This window comes from Eretmochelys imbricata, chromosome 8 (genome assembly GCF_965152235.1).
Source record: "Eretmochelys imbricata isolate rEreImb1 chromosome 8, rEreImb1.hap1, whole genome shotgun sequence".
In the NCBI taxonomy this organism is placed as follows: Eukaryota; Metazoa; Chordata; order Testudines; family Cheloniidae; genus Eretmochelys; species Eretmochelys imbricata.
Window position 1 is genome coordinate 78,187,600 of NC_135579.1, and position 27,252 is coordinate 78,214,851.

Sequence of the window (27,252 nt, forward strand, 5' to 3'; positions counted from 1 at the left end):
TGTTTGTTCGCTTTCAGATATCTGTGTATGGGGCGCAGTTATCATCAGAAGCATGCAGAGAACTAGGTTTTTCCAGTAACTTGCTATGTAGTTCTTGCAACCTTCTGGGACAATTTAGCTTGAATCAACTAGATCCATTCTGCAGAGAGTGTTGCCAAGAAGAAGCTCAGTTTGAAACCAGAAAGGTAAGTTTAAAGCAAACCTTCAGAACACTTTCTGAAACTTTTTAAATTAAGTAATAAGTTTCCTAGACTTGTATAAATACTCTAATTAGAACCTCATTTAAGTCATGGGGAAATACAGCTATTACATGACAGTCCAATATAGAGATGATTGGCACAGTTCAGCTTCCGAGACAATGCTCAGGTATGAGTACAAGCACCTTTCGTTTTTCTACAGTCGCCCTTCTGGTCACTTGGGTACTACTAACTAGCTTTGGTGGGAACCCTGTTCAACTTTGGTTGATTGGAAGAATGACTGGGATTTGAGGGGAGAAGGGAAGAAATGAAGGATAGGAATAACTGTTCGTTTGTTTTTGGCAGCAGCCATTATTGTCCTAATGACCCAAGTATTAAAGGACACTGAAGAATTTTTTTCATTTTATTTTAATCTCCATAGTTTTCAAAATAGAGCAGTTTGAAAATAACTATCAATAATTATAGCCAAAAATCTATAGATAAAGTATACATCACAATAGTAAGCCTAATTATTTCAATGTTACTAAATTCCAATAACTACTTCAGGTTTCCTTTCTATGGTTCTGATGGAGCAAGAAATTAACTGGCTTTATTTTTTACTTTGTGCCCATATATTCAAAAATGTCAGCACATTTCTGGAAATTACTATAGCTAGTAAGCCAACAGAGAGAGCGTGAGTATAAAACACTTCCTGGACTCGGTCCATACAGAAAAAGCTCTTATTTCAGTCTGACAGATTAGTGAATTTTAAACTTATGTAACAGAATGGCACAAATGGTTGACCTGAATTTTGAATTTTCTAGCTCTTTCGTAACATACATTGTATATTGGTTTTAATCATTCTTTATATCTTTTTTTTTTTTTTTTTAAAATGGTAACAGATCTGTGTGTAACTTCACCCTACTGGTGCAGTGAAAGGTTTAACGTTTGTAAATCCAGTAGGAGATCCTTAGACGTGTGCTACCATAAACAAGGTATCTTACATGAAGAATGATCTGTTACAATAGATAGCAAACTCCAGGGGACCACTCACTATGTGTAAGCTTTAAGGATTCCAGCCTCTCTACATGCTTTATTTTTGTGTGAATTCCTTGCCATTCTGCTCTTGCTCTCACTTTATATGAAGGAAGACTTGCTGACAGTCAGTTGCAATTCACTAAAATCCAGGTGTCAGCACTTGACAAGATAATTCTAGTAAGTTTTACTTGACTGGAAACAGACACGCAATATTAAATGGAATAGGAATATAGACCTGGCAGCTGACCTAGGAAAAACTGCACAAGTATGTGGTGATGGTATAGGCACAAATTGCATGATAAAACCAGGGCCGGCCAAACTTACTGACCCTCCAAGCCGTATACGACAATCTTCAGAAGTTCAAGAGCTGGGGCACACCTCCTGGGACTCAGGGCTTCAACCCCACAGGATGCGCCTGGCGAGGCTTGGGGCTTCAGCCCTGCTCCTGCTGCTGCCCTGAACCCCAGCAGGCACATCCCGCAGGCTGAAGCCACGAGACCCACCTCCCTGTTGGGCAGAAGATTCTATCCCACTACTCTGCTGCAAGGCAGAGGTCCCGAGCTCTCTCCCCACCCCCCAAAATCTGGTAGTTGGAGAAATGGGGATGGGAGATTGTGAGGGGCTCTGCCAGCCACACTTTAACTGTAAAAGAGCATACAAAGCTGGGCTTCATTTTTTGTTAAGGTTGTGGGAGAGGGAGAATAGATGTGAAAACACTGAGTTAACAGCAATCAGTTATAATAGGTGACTGATGCAATGCACCCCTGTATTCACATCCTACACACTACTCTAATAATCTTTGTACAAAATATGCCTTGTGAGTTATGTTTTTGGCAGGCTTCAAAGGTGCTTGATATTAAATCCAAAAACTTTAATGTAGTGTTGTGTTTCCAGTCCCTTGAATGCTTCCCTTCTCAACCATAGCATTACATTGATATAGGTTTTAGCTTAATTTTGTATGTACTAGTGGAAAAAGATCATAGAAGGAGGAAGGAAAACTATATATGCAAATATTCTCCTCTTCTACCCAGTACTAGCTTAAAGTTCTGTCATGGTGCCCCATCCACCTGATGTATATGAAGTGAAGGTCTAAAGTGGCAACTGATGCTAGTAGTAGGAATAACTAAAATGGGGTGAGAAGATTTTCCTATCTGAAGTGTTGGAACAGAGAGGTACAATTTGTGAAGTAATTAAAGAGGTGGCAGTATGCTAGTGCCATACCAATTATCAACTTGGTACTAGTGAGGTTGTGCTAGAGGAGAAGCTGCTGCCTTCCAGCTGTGTTAAAGGAGAATTAATAGAAAAATTTCTGGATTGACACTCAGTGTTTAAGATCTTCCTGGACACTTCACTTTAGACATTGCAAGACCTTGGATTTGAAGATAATTTGCCTTGACACCAGGTTCATTAGTCCTGAATCTAAAGTTTTGACAGTATGGCAAGCTGCTTAAGATGATAGTTTGATTTTAGTACAGTTAATTCTTTCATTGGAAAAATGGATTCTTCTATTCAATGCTTTAGAAAGGTTGCACCTCTGCCTCCAATTCCCAAACTGAGTATTAAATACATGAGCCTCTTTAAAGGCCCATCCTGTGTCAGGGACAACTGTAAGGTCCCTCCATTTTGTGCTGAGTTTACTTGTTCTGTGATTGTATTTTAGCCTTCTCTACAATATGTAAATGTCTTTGGTTATTTTTTCCTGTCATAAAAATGAAAAACCTTCACACAGCTACCAAGTAAAACACATGTCAAATATATTTAATTAAAGGGGATCCAAAGACTTGTAAAGGACAAAGTAACTATCTAGACAGAGAATTGAAAGTGGGGAAAATACTGGATTCCCTTCCTGTGGATAGGGAACACTTGAGTGAGAACATGAAAATAAGGAGGAGACCTAGCAGTCATCAGCAACTAGTTAATTTCAGCATAACATGAGAGAGAGTTCAGAGAATGCAGTAGTAGAAGTATATTAGATTTCAAAAAGTCTAAGTGTGGGGACTTGAAAAAAATCTGATGAATATTATATAGTTAGAGAAATTAGTGAAGTGCCTTAGTATGAGGGCTGGAAAATCTGAAGACCGTTAAGATGAAAGACTGGTTCCTTTGGGGGATGAAAGAATGCCAATAAAAGAGGCTATTGTAGTTGAAAAAGGACTGCTCGAAGATGAAGTTAAAATACAATGCGTAATGTTTACTCTACAACAAATTCAAAATACACAAGCTATGCTACTTGATATCTGAACAGATCTTATTCTAATAACGCGTTTCAGTATTAGAGGTGGGATGGAATTAAAAACACCTATAACACACACCCAGAGATAGCACCTGAAGAAATACAAGTATCCTGCAGTGGGGAGAGGAAGCAGTCCTTGATTGGTACTAAGGATCTGTATTTAAAACATTGTATTACCTTTTCTCCATGAGTGATATTTTCAAAAACTGTACCATGGACTTCACTATAAGCAGAAGTTAGACCTATGAGGAAAGGTTGGGGGAAAAAAATATGGGCATGTTTAGTTCTGAGAGAACATGACCAAGTCGGGGGGGGGGGGGGGGGAGAGGGACCTGATAAGTCTTCAAATATGCTAAGGGCAGTTTTGCAGAGGACCGTGATCAATTGTTCTCCATTTCTACTGAAGGTAGGGTGAGTAGTAAAGGGCCTAATGTGCAGCAAGAGAGATTTAGGTTGGATATTAAAGAAAACTTACTAACTATAAAAATAAGTACTCAAATAGGCTTCCCTGGGAGGTTGTGAAATCACTGTTGTTGGAAGTCTTTAAGAACAGGTTAGACACCTGTCAGGATTGTATTATTTTAACTGGCTGAGTAGATGCAATTTAACCAGTGGGAGTAATTTATGATCAATCTGACCACATACAGTGGAGTTCAGATAGTTATTATCAGATGAATTCTTAATATTCACGATGCTGAGAGTGGGCCTTTTCATACATCCTGCAGCGGTCTTCCAGAGCCATGAGATTGTGTGGTCAATGTTTTGACAACTCTCCACTTCAGGAAACAAAACTTGCTATCCTGGACTACTTTACTGAGATTTAAAGGTTAAATTAACTGAAAATGGAAACTTGTAGACTTCAGGCAGTGTTGCCGGCCCTCTTCACTGCTATTTATCATAGTTGAACCCGTGGCCGCTATCAGACTGTATACGTGGAGTTGGGGTGGGGAGTGTCAAGAAAATTGTTCTTTGCAGATGCTGCTGCTGCTTTTATGCAAATACTATATATTTTTCCGAGTTTCTTTAGACCATGTTCAGGTCTCAATTTAAAATTATTATGAATAATTAAGATGTCCCCCTACTTGCAGGCTTTCCAAAAAATAAATTAACTGAAGGCTGCGGAACTAATTGGTATTCCCCTCTCTTTAGCACTTTCCTTTTGGCTCATGCTGTAGCCACTCAGCCTTCTCCCTTTGATGCCTGTACAATGGGATAAGGATTTATGGTTTGTCACACAGATTAACAATATTTTCTCTGAGAAAATACTTGAAGAAATATTGCAGTTCAATCATTGTCTGACTTAATGTGCATGACCTTTCATTTTCATCTGACAGTGTTTAAATTGAGTTTAATGAGATTAGTTTTACATAAATTCTGGAAAATGCCTATATTTGCTTTATACTAGTGGGAAAGTTTTGTGCATTTTTTTTTGAAACAGGTGGGAAATATTATAAGTGGGAAGAGAAAAGAATAAGATCGTTAACAGTATATGTTGTGAAAACTAGTAGGAGATACAGGATCCCTGTCAATGTGATTACTTTTCAGCTGCAACATTTGAACTTTTCAGCTCTGACCCTAACCCATCCTATATACTGAGATAATGTTTGGGTTATTTTCCAAAGATATGTCTTATAGATGTCAGACCTTGGACACTATTGCACTAGTAAAATCTGGAGCCAAGATTTGAGTTAGCTGTTGAAGATCAGTGCACTCTAGTACTCATTTGAAGCTTAATTGTGTAACAAATCAGTTCTTTGCGCTACGTAGTCTGTTGACCAACTATGATCAGACTCTGCAAAACCATTTCTCAGGTGTTATAAATGTCACTCCTCTGGCTTATTGTCTTTCCAGTTTGAGAATGCTTTGTTGTACATAACCACCAAGTTGGATATTGTAGGCATATGCGTCTAGATGTCACTTTCCCAGGGAATGACTAATCTATAACTACAATTTCTAACAGTTAGGGGTGATGAGAGATGCCACCCTACCTGAAGTTAAAGAAATCTTAATTTTTACATTCAAGTGTCCAGTGAATCATCTTAACTTTCTTATACTGAAAGGCATATGTTTAAGAAAATTCTCCAATCTACACAATACTAGTATTTTGTATAGCATTTTATTAACGCATTTCACACACAAACTTCTGTTTTATCATCTTGACTTAATGTTTCTAGATATATGCAAAAATAAAACATTTTACACTAATAGATTCTTAATTACATCTAACAAGCTAACAGTGTAAAAACCTATGTTTCAATATTTATAGTCATGTATTCCGCAATAATTGCCCTATAGACACACAGTGGAGGTTAATTTGGGCACCGTTTAGAAGTTCTTCATTTAGAATGCAGTGTTTAAGAAAATCACATTTTATTGTATAACTATTCTTAAGATTAATGAAATTTTATACTGGGACATGCTGAAAATGTGTGTTGTGGAATTAGAGGGATTTCTGAAGCTGTGATAGCTTTGTGGTAGTTCATTTCTTAGGCCTCCCAGTTTTTGGCTCTGATGTTGCAAAGGCTTATGTATGTATTTAAACTTACAGCTGGTGAAATTCTGGCTCCATCTCAGACATTGGAAGTTTGGGGAGTGGAGTAGATAAGATTTCAGCATGTGAGTAGCCACAGTGACTTCATAGAGACTACAGTGTGTAAAGTTAAGCATGTTAATAAGCCTTTGCAGGCTCAAGGCTTTACAGTGTACATCAAGAGTTTCCATTTCAGTAAGGCTATTCAACAGGATATGCTGTATATTTAAAGGGAAACAGAAATGATATGAGGTAATACTTGATTTCCTGGTGAAAGAAAGCTATGTCTTTATATTGCTTTACTCTGCCGCAGTGCTCTTGCTTGGATTTTGTGGCAAGTGCATTAAAGAAATGACCCTAGTAGGGTTCAGTACTTATTTTGATTATCCTTCTGTCCTTTCTTACTCAGTCTGCTGCCTTGTTGGAGAAACTGTCAAGTCACGTTTGTGATTTGAAGCTGGCTCATTGAGTACCAATTTGATAAAGCCAGTGAGACTAGGTCAGAATTGCCAAAGTGATTAATTAAGGAAGCACTAGTACTAGTTGCATTTACAAATTGGATAAAAAAGATAAAGATTGACTTTTCAGTCATTTCATATCAAATATTGGATTGTTTTACCATGGTTGTCTTAAGATACAACATCATGTTGTAGTGATCTTTTAAAGAATATTTCAGATTTTTTATCCTATTAAACTCATGTGTAAAACCATTGCTTGGAATTGCACAGCCTGGATTTGCCAGGTTTTTAAAACTCAAACTCAGAAGAGTAACTTCCCCTGTAGACTAACCCAATTTGATAGTGGTGGAAGGAGGAGTGAAGAGTGTCTCTTCTTCTGATTTTTAAATCTGTCACATTTTAAACTGAGTGGCATAGTATCATAAAAAGACTATCTTCAAAATAACTACAGCATTTGCTTTGTCAATGAACTCCCAATAAAAGCATCAGTTCCCAAAGATTTAGTAGAACTATGAAAAGTTCTTTAACAGTGGTGCAGTTAGTAATATAGTTTTCAACCCAGAAGCAAATATTTAATTTATGGTCTTGTAAAAATCATTCAATTAATTTTCATTTGACAGCACCAAAAAGTGAGTGTGTCAGTGATTTCTGATGACTTGCTCACTGCAGCAAAAAGACTTCTAAAACAAAAATGTTTGCTTGCTTGTATATACTTATCTTTTATTTAAGACAGCCTTACTAATATTTACTCACAGTGAGCTTCCATTGCCAAAGCCAGGACAATAACTGAACTTTTAAAGAAATCCCAACCTGAACTACCATTGAGGAAATACTCAAGATCCTTGATAAATTCATAATGTATGGAGGGTCTTAACTGGGCTTTGTGTGTGGGTGTAACAGGGTGCTGGCTAGGAAACCCTGAGCCAGACCTCTGTCATGCCAGCTCCAATCAGGATGGGGAATTGGAGTAAGCCCAGGCCTAAGAGACAAATAGGGAACAGCTGCAGGCCTTGTTAGCAGTCCTTGAGGCTGTGAGCCTGATGCTATATGTAGCTACAAGATGGTGGGAATTTATACTGTAAATAAAAAGCAAGGGTGATTGCACCAAAGCAGAGGTCTCTGGCTGGTTTGTGGGCGCAGAAGATAGAGGGGCCCGCCTGGGTCCTGTTACAGTGGGACTCTGCAAAGATGGGGCAGCAGTCATGACCATAAAGAACAATGAGGTTGCAGCATGAGTAAAGATAGTGGTACTAGCAGCAATTTGGACATTGGATTATTCGTTACCGAGTCTTGATGTTGAAGTTGCAACCTGAAGTACAAAGTCCTCACCCATTCTTATTAAAATTGTTTATAAAATCTCAAGCAGTTATCTTTTTCATTTGCCGTACAAACAGATGGGCCGTGACCACACTGAGCTTCTGTTTCACAGACAAATCAGGTGGTTGTCACATGGGAAAGTGTTACAGTGGTCTTTGAATTTTGTTACATCAGAACTTTCCTCTGGAAAAGAGGCCTTGCAGATTACATGTATAATGTGGACTTCTTGACTAAATTAGCTTACCTGATGGACACATTTGATAAATTGAATGGTCTGAACCTATCACTTCAAGGTAGGAATACAAATAAACGTCAGACTTCTTTAAAAAATGGAGTGAAAGTGATCAGAATGCTATTAAAGACCAAATATAAACTGGATTGTATTCCCATTTTGATGAATATTTTCCTGGAGTCCAACGCAAATCTCCAGATTGATTCGAAACCCATTCTCACTAACTGTTTACTCCATTCCAACCTTAAGTAACTTGCTCAAGAAACTATCAAAATTGTCAAGTGATTACATGCTAAAGACCAATTTTTCAAATATAAATCTAGGAGTTCTGTTACATGAGTATGAAGAACTCAGAGACAAAGCTGTAAAAGTGCTGTTTCCATTTGCTTCCAGTTACCTCTGAGAGATTAGGTTTTCAGCCATGATTTCTGTGAAAACTAAATATAGAAAAAAAATTAAACTCTGAAAACAACTTACATCTGGCACTATCAGATTCAACCAAATGTACAACTATGCAGTTTGGAACAGGCGCATTCTCACTGAAATCTTAGGCTGTCCCCAAACATGCCAAAAAATTCATGTTTTCAGTTTGTAATTTTTAAAACCCAGATTGGATAATTAAACTATATGTAGTTGAATAAAAGTTGCAGTGGGTTGGTTTAAAAACATAATTGTGGGGAGCCACAAATGTCTAAAATATCTGTAAGGGAAATGCAGTACTAAAGTTTGGGAACCATGGTTCTAAATAAAGCAGGAATGTGTTCTTGTGTGGAGCAGCGCTTTCATTATTCTAAATCATCAAATATGAACGACTGCAAGTTGTGGCACAAGAACAATAAAAGTTTCAAAAAGCAGGAAATTTCTTCACAATAGGGAGTTCATAAGCTTATAACTCAGCACCTGGATTTTTAAGTTACCTCGTATGGCACTTGGACTGTGCACTCTGAGCTGCCAATAATATGGGCAAAAGAATAGTCAGAAAAATATAGGTTAGTGATGTGTTAGTATATTTAGCCATTTGCACTGAGAATATAAAGAGAAATTCAGCATCAGCTTTTTCACCCCCCTAATGCTTAATGTAATAGTGCACAAGGTTAAAAATGTGTAAATTTGGCACTTGGCCTGTTTTTATGTTAGCTAAGAAATTTTAAACTTCGCATGCTGTAATGCTTGAAAATTTGTTTTCTCCATCTTTAAATTCACCAGTTTGGACTAATAGTTCAGTGTTGCTACAAAGTTTTGAAGAAATAAAACACCAGAAGTATTACTAAAATTGCCTTCTTTGATATGTTAGTCGGCAATCGAGGCTAAAGCATTTCTGAAGTCCTACTTGAGTTAGCTTCCTGCTCATATCCGGTTCCAGGTTCTGCTAGACACTAAAATAATTGTAGCATTTGTGATTCTGTCATTTGGCTGTTAATTCAGTTCCTTGTACCAAAACGCTTAAAATTGCTGATAAGCAGAAGGAAACCAGAACAAGATTCAAAAGTACTTCAGATTTAGTGACATTTAGCAAGATGATGCCAGCCTTCTCTGTTTGTTTCCCACATTTTTGAGATTGAAGAAACAGAAATTGAAGCCTTCTTCCCAGTCCATATATAGCACAGCAAGAGATCCCTCACTGGAGTATTTTGCTTTTTCCTTCCATCTTCTGCTCTGTGTCCCCGTCAGGTTCCCTTTGTTTGACCCTTTGACAGCACTCCTGTTCCTGTGGTTTTATTGGTTGTCCCCCAAAATAACTTGGCTTCCAGGTCCTGTGGATCCCCCGCTTAGGCTTTAACAGGGGGCAGGTTTCCGCTCACCCACTTCCTGGATCCCAATAGGATCAGATGGTTTCCCCTGATTAACAGAAACCTCTTCAGGGTATATCTTCACCAGAATTAGTAGGACTAACTGGTGCCCAGATGTGAACAGCCACACTGCAAAACCATATCCAAGTTACTGTTTCCTCACTAGTAATTTAGAAGTTGCAGCAAAACTGAGATTGCATTAAAAAGTGTTTTGTTTGAATGCAGTTGAATTACTTAGTGTATTTGTCAGTATGGCAATGGGTGGTGAAATAGGGAGCTGCAGAAAGATAGTATTAATCCAGTATACAGAGAAGACAAGTTTTGTTATTTAAATAGCACATTTTTCTATTTAACAAAGGGCATTTACAAAAATACTAACTAGTTAAGGTTGCACTCATGTATAAATTTAAAAAAAAAAAAGGAAATATAAAGTTAAGGATGAAAAGGTTGCAAAGTGAAACATGCTAAGTTTGGAAATGCCAGAATGAATATTGCCCAGGAAACCTTAATTCAGACCCTTTGTGCATGCACTTTATGATACTGCCTTTAATTACATGCAGAAGTGACGATCTGGGGTGAATTTTATGTGAGGGCATATCTGCACTGTAATTAGACACCTGTGGCTGACTCATGCCAGCTGATTCAGGCTAAAGGTCTGTTTAATTGCAAAATAGACATTTGGGCTCGGGCTACAGCTACCATCTCGCAGAGTCTTGGAGCCTGAGCTGCAGCCTGAGCCCAAATGTCTACAGTGTAATTAAACAGCCCCTTAGCTTAAGTCCCACAAGTCAACTGATATGGGCGACCATGGGTTTTTAATTGCAGCATTGACATGCTCTAAGTGATGTGCCTAGCATCACATAGGAACTTGGTGGCAGGGACAGAATCCAAATCTCCAAGATGACATTCAGCTCCCCGTACAAAGACCATCTTTTCTCTTCCTACGGTCCCCTGCCTCATTCACAGCAAACCTGCCAACTTCTGCAACAAATGAGGTCCCTACAGACAAGCCCCTTCACTGCACAACCTCAGTTCACTGCCAAAGCAGATTTGAGCATATTGGGAGTCCTGTGAAGTTAAAACAATCATATAATTAGACTATCATAATGCATACTCACAAGGGGGTCAAATTAAGGTTGTGTGGGCAACATTTATTCTAGCATTTCCTAATTTGAGAGACTTGACTTTAGAACCTAACTTTATATTTCCTAATTTTTGATTTTGTTTATTGATTAGAGGAACCTTAACTAATGTAAAACCAAGTTTTGTTTGTGAATATTAAAGACGTTTAGTATTAACATAAGATTCAGTTATAGAATAGCCTCTTAAAGCCCCAGCTTTCTGTAACTGTTCACTTTCTAAATAGTCTGTTATGGGTGATGGAAGAAGTAAGGGAGAAGAATTTGAAAAAAAAACTTAGAACACTTTATCTGAGTTGCCTAAAGAATCTACAGTAGAGTAATTGAGTGATTATAGAAGGCATTTTATGCTTTGAGCTAATTCTACATTTGAGTGACCTGATTTCATTTCATTTTTAAGTTGGGTTCATTCTGTTTTATTAAGTGCTACAACAATATAAGGCTTATTGTTGTCTAAGTCTAAGCAGCCTGAGTTCTGTTCTTGTCAGTATGCTGGATATTCTAAACACATGGTTTCTAGTGAGACAGTCTCATCTGGCTTATGATGGTATAAATTGAGGAATTGTAATTGCAGTGAACTCTTAACACTAGTGTAAAATGGGTGTAAAAATCAGGTCCCCTAAATTGTGCTAGTGAGTAGCAGTATTAGTTTATTTCCCGCCCATCACAAAAAATCCTTTGTATATCCTATATCTTGATGCACATTTGATCCTTGCTTAACTTTAGAGAGGATCAAATTGTGGCTTTACAAAGCTTTACCCCTCACTTCTGATATATTGCATGAGTGTGGGTTTTCACATTTTACTTCCATGTAAAAGGAGTTAGATATTGTTCAGTACCCCCATTAATAAGTTATCCTACTTTTATTACAAATGCAATTTTGAAATTGCAGAATGAGAAATAGTTAAATGGTGAAATACAATGCTGAGTCATGACCTTAATTCCTTAGTTAAGGCTGAAAGGTCAAAATAATTCAACTTTCCAACTTTTTTTTTTAAACACACTTAGTTTCCATGTGCAGTCCATATATGGAATAAATGGTTTTTGTTTTTAGGGGAGTGCAGGTCAAATTGGGGACAGTCAGGTAGTTATGATCTTCTATCATCTGTCCACTTGAGATGATAAAGGAGATGCCTTTCTTAATAAATATATTGTGCAGATGTTTAAACTGTGATTAGGCACACAAAGTTCTTTGGCTTTGGTTCCCATTAAGTGAAGTTCAAATACACCCTTGATCTTCTGGGCTCATTAATGGGATTTGGGTGCCTCACTAGGCTCTGTTAGTCTGTGTCCGCAAAAAGAAAAGGAATACTTGTGGCACCTTAGAGACTAACAAATTTATTTGAGCATAAGTTTTCATGAGCTACAGCTCACTTCATTGGCTCTGTTGGCATGGCTCCTACATTGGAATGGAGGGAAGATGTTAAATAAATGGTACTCTTCCCAAGCCCACCCACTGACTGTAATTCTTAGTAATATGATCCTCTCTCTGTGCTTTAATGCTTTATTCAGTAGTGGAATAGTCAAAGTTGACAAAAGATATATCTAGGAAGAGAGATTGGGGCTAGGTAATGTGTTCTTAGGGCAGACAAGCTTACCACCTTTTAGGTGGATGAGATCAACCAAGGTGGATCTCAGTTAGCTAAATCAGAGATGCTAATCTGTGTCTGTAGTAGGTAGAAGATGGTGACTAGCCTTGACCTCTTTGTCTAATCTAGACATAGCCATGGAACATTTGTCTACATTAGGAAACAGAGGTTGAAGAGCGGAGAGAATCAAGGGTAGAAAGCAAGGTTAAAAAAAATTGTGAATCTGCATCTACAGTAGAATAGGATGTAGTCAGCTAACTCTTAACCTAACCTTGTCTTTTCCTAATCCAGACATATTCCTAAAGTATTACTGTTAAAATCTGAATGAATACCCAGTGAAATGAATGTGGACAGTCATACCTCAACGTTATTATTTGACTCTGCAAACAAGTACACAACTGCTTGTTTACATTTGTTAACGTTTTCAAAGTTCTTAGCAGTCATACTAGACTCTGCTTTCATTTAAAAAAAAAAATGATCCTGGAGAATAAGGAGGTAGTTTGTAAGAGATCATTATGCTGTGCTGGCCCTCCTGAGACATTAAAAAATTATTTAGACAATGGATTCTAAAGTTGAGACTCAAAAACTGCTAGTTTTCCCATACTTTGGGAATTTTTTACTTCAGTTACATACACTAACTGAACTTGGTATAAAATAATAAAACTGGTTCTGTTCACTAATTTTCAGAGATAACTAGCACAGAGTCCTTTTCTGGGGTGGTGGTGTGCCAACATCTGTTAGTTACATAGATATCTGTATTTTTTTTGTTTTGACTAGTAATGTTTACCAGACATCCATCTATATCCTCTAGTTTTCTACTTTAAGAAAATCTAGCTCTTAATTGCAACATAGCTACTTCACATTTGTCTTTCACCATAACTCTCAAACATCCACAGAGGTAGGCAAGTCTCACTAGCCCCATTTTTACCACTAGAGAAACGTTGTGACTCCTAACACTGAGTCAGTAGTAGAGGTGATACTGGAACCCAGGGTTCCAGTATGATTTCCTATCCACTTAGCCATGCTTCCCTTTGGCTCTCGCCTCCAACAGGTGCCCAGTCTTTCAGGAAACATTGACGTGGACATCATCCCTATTCTTTTAGTAATGAATAGGGCCCTACCAAATTCATGGTCCATTCTGGTCAATTTCACAGCCAGAAAGTTTTAAAATTGGTCAATTTCATGATTTCAGATGTTTACCCCTGAAATTTCATGGTCTTATAGTCCCATTTTGGGTCAGTACTCCCATGGCTATGTGGGGTTACAAAGTTGTTGTAGAAGGAGTCCCAAGATTTCCACCCTCACTTCTGTGCTGCCTTCAGAGCTCCCTGCAGTTAGAGGAGATTCCTGGAGATGAAGGTGGGTAGGATCTCCCCCATGCTGCTGGGAGTGCCCCAGCCATGGGTTCCTAGCTGCTAGTCCACACCAGGAACAGATTAAGGCAGGTGCCCCCAGCCCCTTTGGGGCTCCCCTGGGAAAATGGGCACCCAAGCCCTAGGGTGGAAGCCCTAACGGGGTCACTCTGAGCCCAGGCTGCCCTGGGTGGGGGGCGGAAGCCTCAAGCTCAGTGCCTAGAGCCACAGCAGTGAGAAAAGTGTGTGTGCGGGGTGGGCAATGGAAGACCAGAGCCCAGCTCCTGGGATGGTGCAGTGCAAAATTGAGGATGTACCACCCTCATTTCTGTGCTGCCTCTAGAGGGGGGTCTAATCTCCCTACAAGGAGCAGCCATAGAAGGGAAGGACAACTCCTGTCCTGCCCCAGTGTGTCCAGACTAGCAGCTGAGAGCCCTTGGCTCCAAGAAGCAGGGGAGATCAGATTTCATGGGGAAGGGTTGATTTCACAGTCTGTGACACTTTTTTCACGGCTGTGAAATTGGTAGTGCTCTAGTAATTAATGGTTTTTCTCTTCTGGGACAATGAGACCCTTCATTCTACCTGAGAACTATGAAATTTAATTTTTTGTTCTCTTGAAAGTCAGAGGTGGTGCTTTGGGAAGGGGCTGGTCTAGGGACCTTCAAGACCACCATAATCCAATGGAATTTCTGGTCTTGTGTAGCATAGGGTCTTTCACTTGTTTCATGAATAAGACCTCAATCCAAAGCTGTTGTGAACTCTCTGCCAGAATTGTGTAAGGCAGGCGGTTGGTCTTTCGTGTGCACAATTTTGAAATATTACAGATAAGATGAATCTAAACTCTGCAGCAAGGCCCACCAGTTCTTTTTAGTAAGTCAAGAAATGCGTTGATTAAATATGAACATGTGTGTTAACACTGTCCTGACTGTAATATTCAATTTTACACTGTCACTAAACTTTCAGTATGCTTCAAACTTTTGTAGTGACGAGGCATAACTACACCGCATAAGTTGTTAGGCAAGTTGAAGGTTTCGGCAACTGGTTAGCAAAGAGGTGAGTGTTTGGACACTCACAAACTAGATGTTTCTGCTAAAATGAGGAGCAGTGTTTGTCTGATAGTAGTCGTTAGCTCAGAGAAAAATTGCCCTAATTTATCTTAAGTATTGTTAACTGGTATTCGTTTTCTGTGTTTGGGAGGCTCTTTCAAAAATCAAAGGCTAGAATTTAAGCTTAAAATAAAGTAAAGCTTAGATTCTGCAGCAGAATTCTGCTACAAGGGTTTTTTGGCAAATTCCTCTGATACACATGGCTACGAACACAGGAACACCACCAGACAACAGTGCCTTTTGACCATCTGACCTTTACATTCTTAGCTCTCATTGAGACCCTGACTTCTCCCCCCTCCCTCCTCTGCCCCACATCCCTGGGTGAGGTTTGAATGAGAGGGGTTTTTGTAACCAGATTTAGTCTGATGCCATGTTAGGAATTATGCAGAAATGGACTTTTGGTGGCTCTCTTTTACAGAGCAATAATTCATAATGCCCCTTGGAACAAGGTTCTCCTACTGCTTCCTTGTATTCTACTGATTCCTGTGAATTTTGTGTCTCCCGGGAAGATTAGGGTCATTTTGGCAACATGCATAACCTATAATCTGTTTTAATGACCTGCTCCGAAAAGAGTACAATGTATGATTGTTAAATCAATTACCTTAGTTTTGTCTGTATGTTATAATATCCTCAAATTAAGACTAATTATTGCTGTCATACAAAAAAGGATTTCAAATGTAAGTGTGGAAAAAAAAATGTAAAAAATGAATTAGAAAAAGAACCTGATTTAGAATTCCAGTTTCATATAAGGCAGTGTCAGTCAAATTTGGTTGTGAAGAGATGGTTTGATGATGAATTATTTTACCGGCTTATACAGTTTGTAACTGAGGTAACTGGAAATTCTCAACGCACACTCTCTCACACACACACACACTCTCTCTCTCTCTCGTATTATTTGTTGGTGATTTCTCTTTTGTTAGAGTTCAGAATTCTTATTCCCGCTACTTTAAAAAAAATTTGTCAAGGTCTTTAAACCAGTGGGTGCAATAGATAGGCAAATGCCACAACAATTTTTGATTTCAGAAGTCATTTTTTTATTTTACAAAATGTTGCTATCAGAGTATCTGAATACTTAAAGATTGTTTATTAGTTGAGTATCGTATCTCAATCCATTTTATGTTTTTAAAAATAGCTTATAATTTTATGGCTATGTTCAAGTTAGATGTCAGTCTAAACAAGGTCATGCCAAGTCAGCAGCGGGATAGAAAACTTGCATTGAAATCATAGGTTCAATAGAAAGTAATGTTTACTATTCATTAGCTGGCAATGCAAAACTCTAAGTTAGCACTGATCTAAACCCCTAGCAAGATGATGGGGGTGATCTGTGCTACTTGAGGTGCTATATTTCATTTGAGAAAGCAGAGGTTATGTTCAGTTCACTAGAGTCTATGATAGTTTTTCTCATTTAGATGTAAGCTCTGTCAGAGGCCCTGTCTACACTGGCAAGTTTCTTTGCAGTAAAGCAGCTTTCTACACTGTTACTCCTGTAACACTGTTGCTGCACACAGGCAATCCACATGGGGCCATGGCAGAAGCCAGTCTTGGAGAAGACCCTCCCTTGATTCCCTGCTCACCCTCAACAGTGAGGTAGCTTCCATAATCACATCCTGTGGGAAGGAATGATTATCAGGGCTCCCCCCCACCCTCCCCATAGTACTGTCTCTCCACAAGAGCCAAATGGCCAGTGTACAGCAGGGTCCAGGAAGAGTGATTTGCCCTGCCCCTGGGGCTACTCACCATTTTGGGGCTCATCTGCGCTTGCCTGGGGTCAGACAGTTAGTGACAAGTGTGAGTACAGGCTGTGTTTTAAATCACTGAATCAGTGTTGTGCGTGTTGCAGACAATACTGCTTCTGTAAAATACTGCATTTAAACTTCAGAGATGACCTTGGGACCCAGCCTCCCTCTTTAATCAGCATCTGAACAGCTGTGCAGAATTAGAAAGCGACCAAGAAGAACTAAGGAGGACTTTCTACGTTATGTTGCGCTCCACAGCTGAGGAACAGAAATTGGAGTGGCAGGACAAGAAGGGGGACTGAAAGGAGAACGCAGCACACCAGAACGAAGCCACGGCACGGCTCTTAAATGTTATGGAGCACTAAGCAGACACGCTCCAGGCAAAACTAGCACTGCAAACCAAGCAGCTCCATGCCCACCTGCCCCTGCAGCCACTGTCACAAAACTCTTTCCCATGCTCCCCCCAGCCACTGCCAACACACTCTTATCAACCTCTTGGCTCCAGTCTATACACATGGCATTCCACTCTTCCCCCCCACTTCACAGTCCAGCACTGTGGACTCCCAGTACCCACTGCCCTCAACACCCATCCCTCTGCCGTTTGGCCCTGCTGAACTACACTACCTGCTGCATTGTACTCCAAAGGAGAAGGTTGGATATGATCCCTGGACATACACAAATCTTTAGCTGTTCTGGGACCCCATCTCCTCCAGAGACCTCTTCTCTCATTCCCCTCATGGCTGATTTTTTTGTTTGTTTGACTCTCTCCTTTGGTTGTTCTTTTTTAATAAGACTTGTATTGGTTTGAAAGCAGTCTTTATTCTATTAATTGATAGCAAACAGAGCCCTGCAAAGCAACAGTTATATTAATCCTTTGTATTGCATCGTCTGCACCAATCACAACCACCTCCTAGCATTACAAGCACTGCACTCCTGAGCATAGCAACAAATGTTAGTGGCTTTCAGCTTCAAATTGCTGCCTCAAGGCATCCCTAATCCTTATGGCCCTGCATCCCTCTATTAGCCTTGGTCTCTGGCTGTTCAAACTCAGCCTCCGGCACTGAGCCTCTGAGGTCCAGCCCTGGGTGAAGCTTTCACCCTTCCCTTCACAATTATTATGGAGCGTAAAGCACACGGCTATAAGCATAAGAATGTTGACATCTGCCAGGTCCAGCTTGCCATAGAGACAGCACCAGCTAAAAGCACGCTCAGTCATTCTGCACTTGCTCATCCTGTTGTTGAACTGCTCCTTGCTGCTGTCAAGTTGCCCCCTGTGTGGTTTCATAAGCCATGGCATTATGGCATAAGCAGGGTCTCCCAGGATTACAATGGGCATTTCAGCTTCCCCTACAGTGATCTTCTAGTCTGGGAAGAAAGTCCCTGCTTGCAGCTTCCTGAACATGCCAGTGTTCCAAAAGATGCATGTGTCATGCACCTTTCCGGACCAGCCTGTGTTAAGGTCTGTGAAACACCCATGGTGATCCACAAGCTCCTGGAGAACCATTGAGAAATACCCCTTGCGATTAATGTAGTCAGGGGCTAGATGGCCTGGTACCAGAATTGGAATATGCGTGCCATCTATCACCCCTCTGCAGATAGGGAAGCCCATTTTTTCAAAGCCATCCACAGTGTCACTCACATTGCTGAGTGTCAGTCTTTCAGAGCAGGATGCAATTAATGGCCCTGCACGCTTCCATCAACATGAGTCCAATGGTCGACTTTCCCACTCCCAACTGGTTAGTGACCAATCGGTAGCATTCTGGAGTATCCAGCTTCCACAGTCCAGTTGCCACATGCTTCTCCAATGGCAGGGCAGCTCTCATTCTCATGTTCTTGTACCACAGGGCTAGGGCAAGCTCATCTCCCAGTCACATGAATGTGGCTTTCCTCATCCAAAAGTTCTGCAGCCACTGCTAGCCATCCCAGACTTGTATCACTATATGATCCCCACCACTCAGTGCTTGTTTTCCGAGCCCAAATGCAGTATTCCACTGTGGTCAGCACCTCTGTGAATGCTGCAAGCAATCTCATGTCGTAGGCACTGTTTCCTCTAAGCTGTACGCGCACACACAGATCCTAACCCCCACGCACATGGTGAATTACCGTGCACACAAAAATTTGCACAGAAATTTTTTGCACATGTGGCCTGTCAAAAATTAGAGGGAACATTGGTTGTAAGTAGTACACATGGCAAGATCAATGTCGCACTCCTCTTGCCTTTGTAGTTTAAGGAATAACTCCACTGCCACTCCATGACGTGTAGCGAGCAGCATACTGGTCAACAATTCGGGATCCATTCCTGCAGAAGAGGCAGAGTGTACAGTACACAAACCATTGAAAGATGGCGCCAAATGCAGACAGAAGCATAGGGATTGCTGGGATACGAAGAAATGCATCACAGGGCATTGGGACAGGACTCAGGAAGCCCCAGGACCCCCTTCGTCTTCTCACAACTCTTAGTGGCAGAAGAGGAAGAAATGCTCTGTGGAATAGCTCCCAGAGTGCAACACTCAGAATACAGCTGCAAGTGCCACAAGTATGAATACACTATTGTGCAGGCAGCTGACAGTATGAACATACAACAGCGGTTTCCCTTCAGTGCTTTCTGAGTGGTGCTGTAACTCCACCAGTGTAGACATGCTCTTACTCAAACTGGAAACTAGCTAATTGGATTATGTCCACTGAACTTATTTACAAGTGACTGGGAACTTCACTGGAAGAAATTACTCCTCAGTTCACCTCCAGAAAAACTCTTATGTTGGCTTCTTTGCATTTCAGGGTGAATGATTTGTACCAGTGTAAAACCCTTTGGTATCTTCCTGTGAGTGACATTCTATATATAATGTGCACTGTTTTTGCTTATGTCATAATGACATTCTGTCTCTTTAAATTTAAAGGGCCATGATTTCTACATTAGCATTTAAGTGCTTTTAAAAAAAAAGCTTTTGAGTGAAATCTTAACTGAAATTGGTGCCCTGTAAAACAGAGAGAGAACTTCAAATTTTAATGTCATGATAACCCTTAGTGGGGGAAGAGAGATTGAGAATGTTTAAATAACTTCTGCTTGCAAGGTATACGTAAGTCAGCCTAGAAACCATAACAGCAATTTATTTCAAATTTTAAAATGGACACTATAGTGGGTTTCAGAGTAACAGCCGTGTTAGTCTGTATTCGCAAAAAGAAAAGGAGTACTTGTGGCACCTTAGAGACTAACCAATTTATTTGAGCATGAGCTTTCGTGAGCTACAGCTCACTTCATCGGATGCATACCGTGGAAACTGCAGCAGATATTATATACACACAGATCATGAAACAATACCTCCTCCCACCCCTCTGTCCTGCTGGTAATAGCTTATCTAAAGTGATCATCAAGTTGGGCCATTTCCAGCACAAATCCAGGTTTTCTCACCCTCCACCCCCCTACACACAAACTCACTCTCCTGCTGGTAATAGCCCATCCAAAGTGACAACTCTCTTCACAATGTGCATGATAATCAAGGTGGGCCATTTCCAGCACAAATCCAGGCTCTCTCACCCCCCACCCTTCCTCCCCCCCCCCCCCCCCCCCCCGGGAACACACACACAAACTCACTCTCTTGCTGGCAATAGCTCATCCAAACTGACCACTCTCCAAGTTTAAATCCAAGTTTAACCAGAACGTTGGGGGGGGGGGGGGGTTAGGAAAAAACAGGGGGAAATAGGCTACCTTGCATAATGACTTAGCCACTCCCAGTCTCTATTTAAGCCTAAATTAATAGTGTCCAATTTGCAAATGAATAGTGGGTTGTGGGAAGTCCTTTATTATATTCTGTGACATTAAAATGACTTTCATAAAGACTAAAAGCAAGTGAAGCATTCTTTTTAAAATGAGCCAACACATTTTAAAAACTAAGCATTGTGTAACGAACAAAGGAGTCAAATTAAATGTGTATACTTCTGCTATAATATAGAGTGGTGTATCATTCCCTTATGTTCTTTCTGAATAATACTTTAACACAGGGAATTTGTTCACAAACAAGTGTGGTGGATGTCATTCCTCTAGTCTGGTTATGATGTGATGGCAGATGTTAACAAGTACAGCACTGTGTGCTTTTAAATGGTGCAAAGGATCTATATCTCACAAAAGTAACTTTTGTCCTGAGTTGTAAATGAAGTTGATTGACTTTGTCTAATCATCTCATGAAAAATGGCACAGAGCAGTTGTTTGTCTCTACATGACTCAACTTTTCTGTAGCACAGCTGGACTTCAATTATGGCAGATTTAACCTCAAATATATACATGGAGTATTTAGTATTTGCTATGTAAATTGAGGGGAGTGGTTAACTTTAAAAAGTTAGTTTACACATTATGTGGATTACACACGTGATTACAACTAATTCCTCTTTTCCCAAGGAAGGAGTTAATTATATTGTTTGTAACAACCAGATCTAGAAGCTGTTGACAGAAGTTGTCGATGATACTTTACTTTGCTATGTGCAAATGTAAAGATGTGGATATAGTCAGAAAGTGATTAGAGAGGCATCTTGTTACTTCCCAAATCTGTTTCATAATCCTATCCATTTACTCTATACTTGTTTAACAGGAAAAACAAGTTTATTGCTGTCAAACTTAAAGCCAAGATAAGGATGGCAAAGCACTTCACAATCTATTTTGCCTCATGCATCAATATACATGCTATCTGAAGTCTAAATCCAGAATTATTGTTGATGTACCAGGTAAAAAAGAACAGCTTGATTCAGATACTGCAAGCCGAGCAGTATTTGATTTGTAATGACATTTATTGGGAATATGGAACACCAAGATTTAAGTTTGTGGACTTCATTTTTCTAATATTATATAAACTGTATTTATACAATGTTTAATCAATGAAGTTATTTTTACTTAAATCAGTGTCACTCCATGATTTAAAACTGAAGTTAGAAGGCACCCAGCACTGCTAATAGCAAATGCTGCTCTACAGAGGTGTAGACTGTAGAGGTCTTTAGCAGGAGGCAAAATGCTAATTTTAAGAACTTAATTTCCAGATTCAACTTAAAATTTAAATATGGTCAAAAGTGCTTTTATCAAAGCAAACTTTCAGGATGCAGTACTGAGCAGATAATGTAGATTTATTTAACATTTTTGGTTCAGTTTCCTGTTGAAATGACTGCTGATTAATACAGATCATACAAAATCTCTCTGTCTCTATGAATGCTAATAGTAACATACTTTGAGATTTGTTAATCTACAAAATTATGAAAGAAATGTTGTTTGACCTATATTCAAGAAAGAGGTTCAGAAGCTAAGCTGCAAATCCATCCTTAAGTCAACCTTGTAATGCTCATTGTAGGTAATGAAGCCTTAATAGTCGCTGTTCATTATTTTGAGACATCTGTAACACTATGCACAAATTTACTTTGTGGCCAGTCATTGTTAATTCAGCAGAAGTAGTAATAAATTAAAATTGAATATCATACAGTGGTGACTAAATTAATTACAAGCTCAGAATCAAGCCAGCAAATGTTAAATATATAACCTGTGCACTTTATATCAAACCTTATGCAATTCTGCTGTGAAAACTGGATTGTATGGGTCCTTCATTGTCACACTCACATTTTTTACTTAGAAAATAACATTCTCTGTTTACAACTGCCAGCCTTCAGTAGGTTAGCCCAGGTGTAACATGTTTGAACTTGAACTGAAAAGCAGTTGTGTTTCAGAGTTATCACTGAGGGGCATCATTTGGCCTACAGGACCTTTAGTTATGATGCATGAGATTTAAAGATGGAAGGCAGACAGCTTGACTGATCCCAAAGAGCTCTAGAAATGTGTATTAGCAACAGAATTGTTTATATTCAAGATGCAACAGAATCTGTAGTTCGTTGTATCTTAGTGTTGTGAAAACAGAAAGCAGTAAAAGCTTTTTTGTCATTGGAGAGAAAAGAGAGTTCTTTTTCAAAGTAAAAATCTACTTGGTTTCAAATATTTTTTAGATTCTTAAACCTACTGAGGGCTTGTCTTCATTACTATGCTACATGGGTGCAGCACTTTTCCATCAACATAATTACTCCATCTCAACGAGAGATGGAAGCTATGTCAGCGGGAAAGCATCTCCGGCTGACACAGCACAGTTTAGACACTACTTTAAGTTGATGTAACTTACATCGCTTGGGGTTGTTTTTCACACCCCTGAGCGACATAAGTTACATCGACTTAAGCGGGAGTGTAGACAAGCCCTGAGTTGCAAGGAGGATTCCAGTGGCTTAAGAGAAAGATGACTAGTTCTAAATCTAGAAAATGTTTCACTGAAGTCTTCAGAATTGATTTATTTATAGCATTGAAAACTTTCTTCTAGGTTTACTAGCTCTATGGATACTCAGGCCATGTCTACACTACAGACTAATATTAGGATAACTACGTCGCTCAGGAGCGTGAAAAATCCCAGTGTAGACAGTTTCTCCCATGGACACATCCTCCTGTCCTCTCTTGGGCAGCTGGTTTAACTATGCTGATGGGAGAAGCTCTCCCGTTATAGTAGCATCTTCACTAAAGTGCTACAGTGGCGCAGCTGCTGTACATGAAGACAAGCCCTAAGTAAATGCACAACAAAACATTCCTGCATTTCAGGAACTAAGACTTGTTTGAATGAGTCAGGATTGTTCCTAATTTGAGTTATAGCTTCTTCCTTTTTGACATAGTGGAGCTTAGCATTTAGCCAGTCTTCATGCAGTGGCTGTGACCCCTTAATTATCTATTTTAATAAAATATTCTAATAGCATTTTAATAGAATATTTGAAAAGTAGATTTGTTCCCATTCTAAAATTAATAGTAAATTAATCTTACTGTGGAGGAATTTTCTTTTGTTGCATTTCCTTCCCTCCCCACCCCCCCATTCATATTCAGTGGTTCTCAACAAGAGGTACATGTGCCCCTGTAGGTATGCAGAGGTATTTCCAAGGGGCACATCAACTCATCTAAATATTTGTCGAGTTTTAAAACAGGCTACAGAAAAAGCACTAGCAAAGTCAGTACAAACTAAAATTTCATACAAAGACTTGTTTATACTGCTCTATATACTATACACTGAAATGTAAGTACAATATTTATATTCCAATTGATTTTATAATTATGGTAAAAGTAAGTAATTTTTCAGTAACTGTGCCCTGTGACACTTTTTTATTTTTGTCTGATTTTGTAAGCAAGTACTTTTTAAAGTGAAGTGAAACTTGGGGGTATGCAAGACAAATTGGACTCCTGAAAGGGGTTCAGTAGTCTGGAAAGGTTGAGAGCCACTGTTCTAGATGCTACAGTAATGGCTATATCCATGTAGATATTAACAGATTACAGCATTGCAACTGGAATTACTCTATCCCATTTTAAACAAGTATGATGAAAGGAATGTGTTAAAAAGGACAAAGGAGTGATCTTTCTGGAAAAGAAACTATTTTAATAATTAACCTGTTAAAAATGGGTTATTAGTAAGATGACTTGTGCTTAAAAAGTATCATTTAAATTATCCGTGTAACACTGAATTTTCCCAAAGATAATTATGTAGATGTAAAAATAAGTAAACTAGTAGTCTGAACTTAATAAATAGAAAATATTTCTTTCTATTGCAGCTCTATGCAGGTGCTATTCTTGAAGTGTGTGGATGAAAATTGGGAAGGTTCCCTCAAGTTCAGGGTAAGTAAAGGTACCACTAAATTTTCTGTCAAATATATATAAAAATTTGATCATTCAGCTATGACACTATATTTAAATAGTATTTTTTCATAAAGGAAGTTGTGAATTTAATAGGAAAGTGATAAAAACTGAGAGTCCCATAGACTCTAGACTACTGGAACTAAGGCACAATAACTTTCTGTATTGTTACATGAAGCTTGCTGGCCATTTTATAGACTATTCTTAGCTCAAATCCTGATGTAACTGCCTGTTCTCTCAGTGGATAAGCTGACTAGCATGGCTGGAATACAGTAGTGTAAAAGGTAAACCGTGTCAATGTGAACGTGTTTCAGGGTTAAATCTATAAAGAACTTCAATATGGAAATATGTTTATAAAGGGGAGAGGATTTAAATGGCTGCAGCCCTTTCATCTATTTAGTAAGTTCTTAATTTGTTTTATTTAGATATATTTTTGAAGTACCTATCCTAAGCTTTCATCTTTCTGCTATGGACTTCTATCCTGATGGACCTATCTTTTCTAATCAGTCTTCCGAAAACATCTATTATAGGCAGGGCTGATAGCATTGTCCATTAAGTTTGCCCTATATTTCATTTGCTGTTTATAATGTGAAGATGTTATATAACTGTGTCAAACTTGGAGTGACATTTTTCATGCCAGAAAACAGGTCAGCCATTTTAGAGAATGAGACCTGGCCAAAATAAATTTTGCCCATGTTAAAATTTTTCTTTTTATGCTCTAGCACCATCCTACTTTGGAGAGGAACTTGAAACTTGCAGATCCTCACTGCACAAGCTTGAAGACTCTTGCAGTTCCTACATGTGACTGTACTGTACTTGTACCATCCCTACACACCAACAGTGCATGCGCCAGACTCTCTCAGGTCCTAGTGCTGACCAAACTGTACATGCACAAACCCCACAGAGTAACTCAGCTCCCGGGTTGCAGAAGCTCACTAGGACTTGCCCTATAAATGCTGCTCCCAGCTGGGATGCCTGGGCACTGGAACTGGGAGCAAGGAGCATTTGAGGTACTAAAAAGGGGTCTAAAGAGCACAGGCAATGTGGAGGAGGAAGATGCCTGACTTAAATAAAAGCTTGAACAAAAGCCTGACAGGAGGTAGATTATTGGGAAGGGGAGATGGAGACTGGGACAGCGTGGAATGAGGGAGGGAATGTAAGAGGAGACAGATTTCATAAGCAGCGAGAGGCGGGGGACTGGGAGTCTGTGGAGATAGGATGGAGAGGCAGATCAGGTGGGAGGGGAGGTACCAGCTGGGCTAGGAGGCTGGGACAGGTTGGAGGGGATGTGTTTGAAGACTCTGTCCCCACTAGAACACACACCTGCTCCAAAAGCCTAGAATAGAACCTGGTGGTGGAAGTTTCACTATTCCTCTGCTGTCAGTAAATATCTGTGAAACTACTGGCAAAGTGGGTATCTCATCCCCCTGCTAGTGCTGGTCCACATGTAGGATGTTGCTATCAGTTACTCACTTAGTTGCAGTCCCAAATGTTTGAGGCGGATCTAAAGGTTCCAGCCCTGCTGATGACCTCATGTTGGTGTCAATATAATGACATGTTGGAATTGTGTTTTCAGTTGACTTTCTTAAAAAGCTAGGAAATTACACACAAACTACATTAAAAGAACATCAAGGTTGCCAAGTCAAGCACTCAGATTAGGAAATACCAGAACTAACATTGCATTAATGCCTGAGCAGTATTAACTCAGTCCCTTGTATATATGCATTATGATCTAATTGTATGATCAAATCCGAATATTTTCCAAAGGACCCCTGCCTGATTCCGTGCACAAGATGGTCCAGCTCAGGGGATGAATCAGGGTTGTGTGGTGAAAGAGGTAGAAGAACCTCTGCTTTATTTGCAATGTTAGAAAAGTGTGTAGTGACTCAGAAAAGGGGACTGCAGCAAGAGAAAGGAAGATCTTATGGTTAAGGCAGTTGAATGCTGTCATGGACAACTGGATCCTATCCCTGCTTCTGCTGTAGGGTTCCTATATCACTTAATCTAGACTTTTCACAGGTGGTAACTAATTGTGTTCCTCACTTTTTCGGTGTCGGATGTAAGACCCTAAGATCTAATTTGCACAAGTGCTGATCACTGAAGATGCAACTGATGTTGATAGGAGCTGTTCTTTGAAGTGCTGTGTAAGGCTAAGTATTATGAAAAATCAGGTTCTTGGTATCTAAAATGGGCAACCAGAATTGGACACTTTTGTTCTGCTTCAGTGCCTTCTCATCAGTAAAATGAGAATCTTCCCCCTTGTCCCATTACAGGTGAGCTGCACTTCAGACTGTTTTTAGTCCTTCAGGTGCACCTGTCTGGTGATATGTTTCACTACTTTAACTCCTCTCTGGACAGAACCATGTGATCCTACCAATTTTAGACTGCATCTCTGGGATGCACCCATTTACAAATTGTTATAAATAGACAGGCTTGACAGTATTTGGCACCTGCATGCCCTCTTTTTCCAGGAGTCTGTGGCTGATTAAAGTCCTAGTTTCTTCAAAACAAAGCACTACTTACTCAGTAAGCAAAGCTATACAAACAAAAAGCCTGTCTGCCTGGGTCTTAGCTCCATTCTTTCCTTGCAAGGTTTGGGGAAGTAAGTTCCACTAAGCCCAGACCCCTTGCTCCTGGCCTGGAGGAGACTGTGGCTTATTCTCTGTCAGACTTCTGTCCAGCTGCTACTGCCTGTTCACCCCCTTTCCTCACTAGGCTGGGTTTTTACTAGCTTAGTGCCCCTTTGATGCTAGCCTTGGGCCAGGGAAAAACTAACCTCCTAGCCTGGTTGGTGCACTTTTGCCAATTAGTAGATTGCTCATTGTTTCCCCTGGTGACCTTCCTTGATATGATTGTGCCTGAATAATGACATGAA

The 27,252-nt window shown here is 39.7% G+C and overlaps 1 protein-coding gene across 1 annotated transcript in view; it reads left to right on the top strand.

Annotated features, from left to right (window-relative positions):
- The window catches only part of SELENOF (selenoprotein F), a 36,293-nt gene that overhangs the window by 2,139 nt on the left and 6,902 nt on the right, over positions 1 to 27,252 (top strand). The window contains exons 2-3 of the mRNA XM_077824020.1: positions 18 to 185; positions 24,296 to 24,359. Coding sequence (XP_077680146.1) covers positions 18 to 185; positions 24,296 to 24,359 — 232 coding nt within the window. The remainder of the gene's footprint in view (positions 1 to 17; positions 186 to 24,295; positions 24,360 to 27,252) is intronic.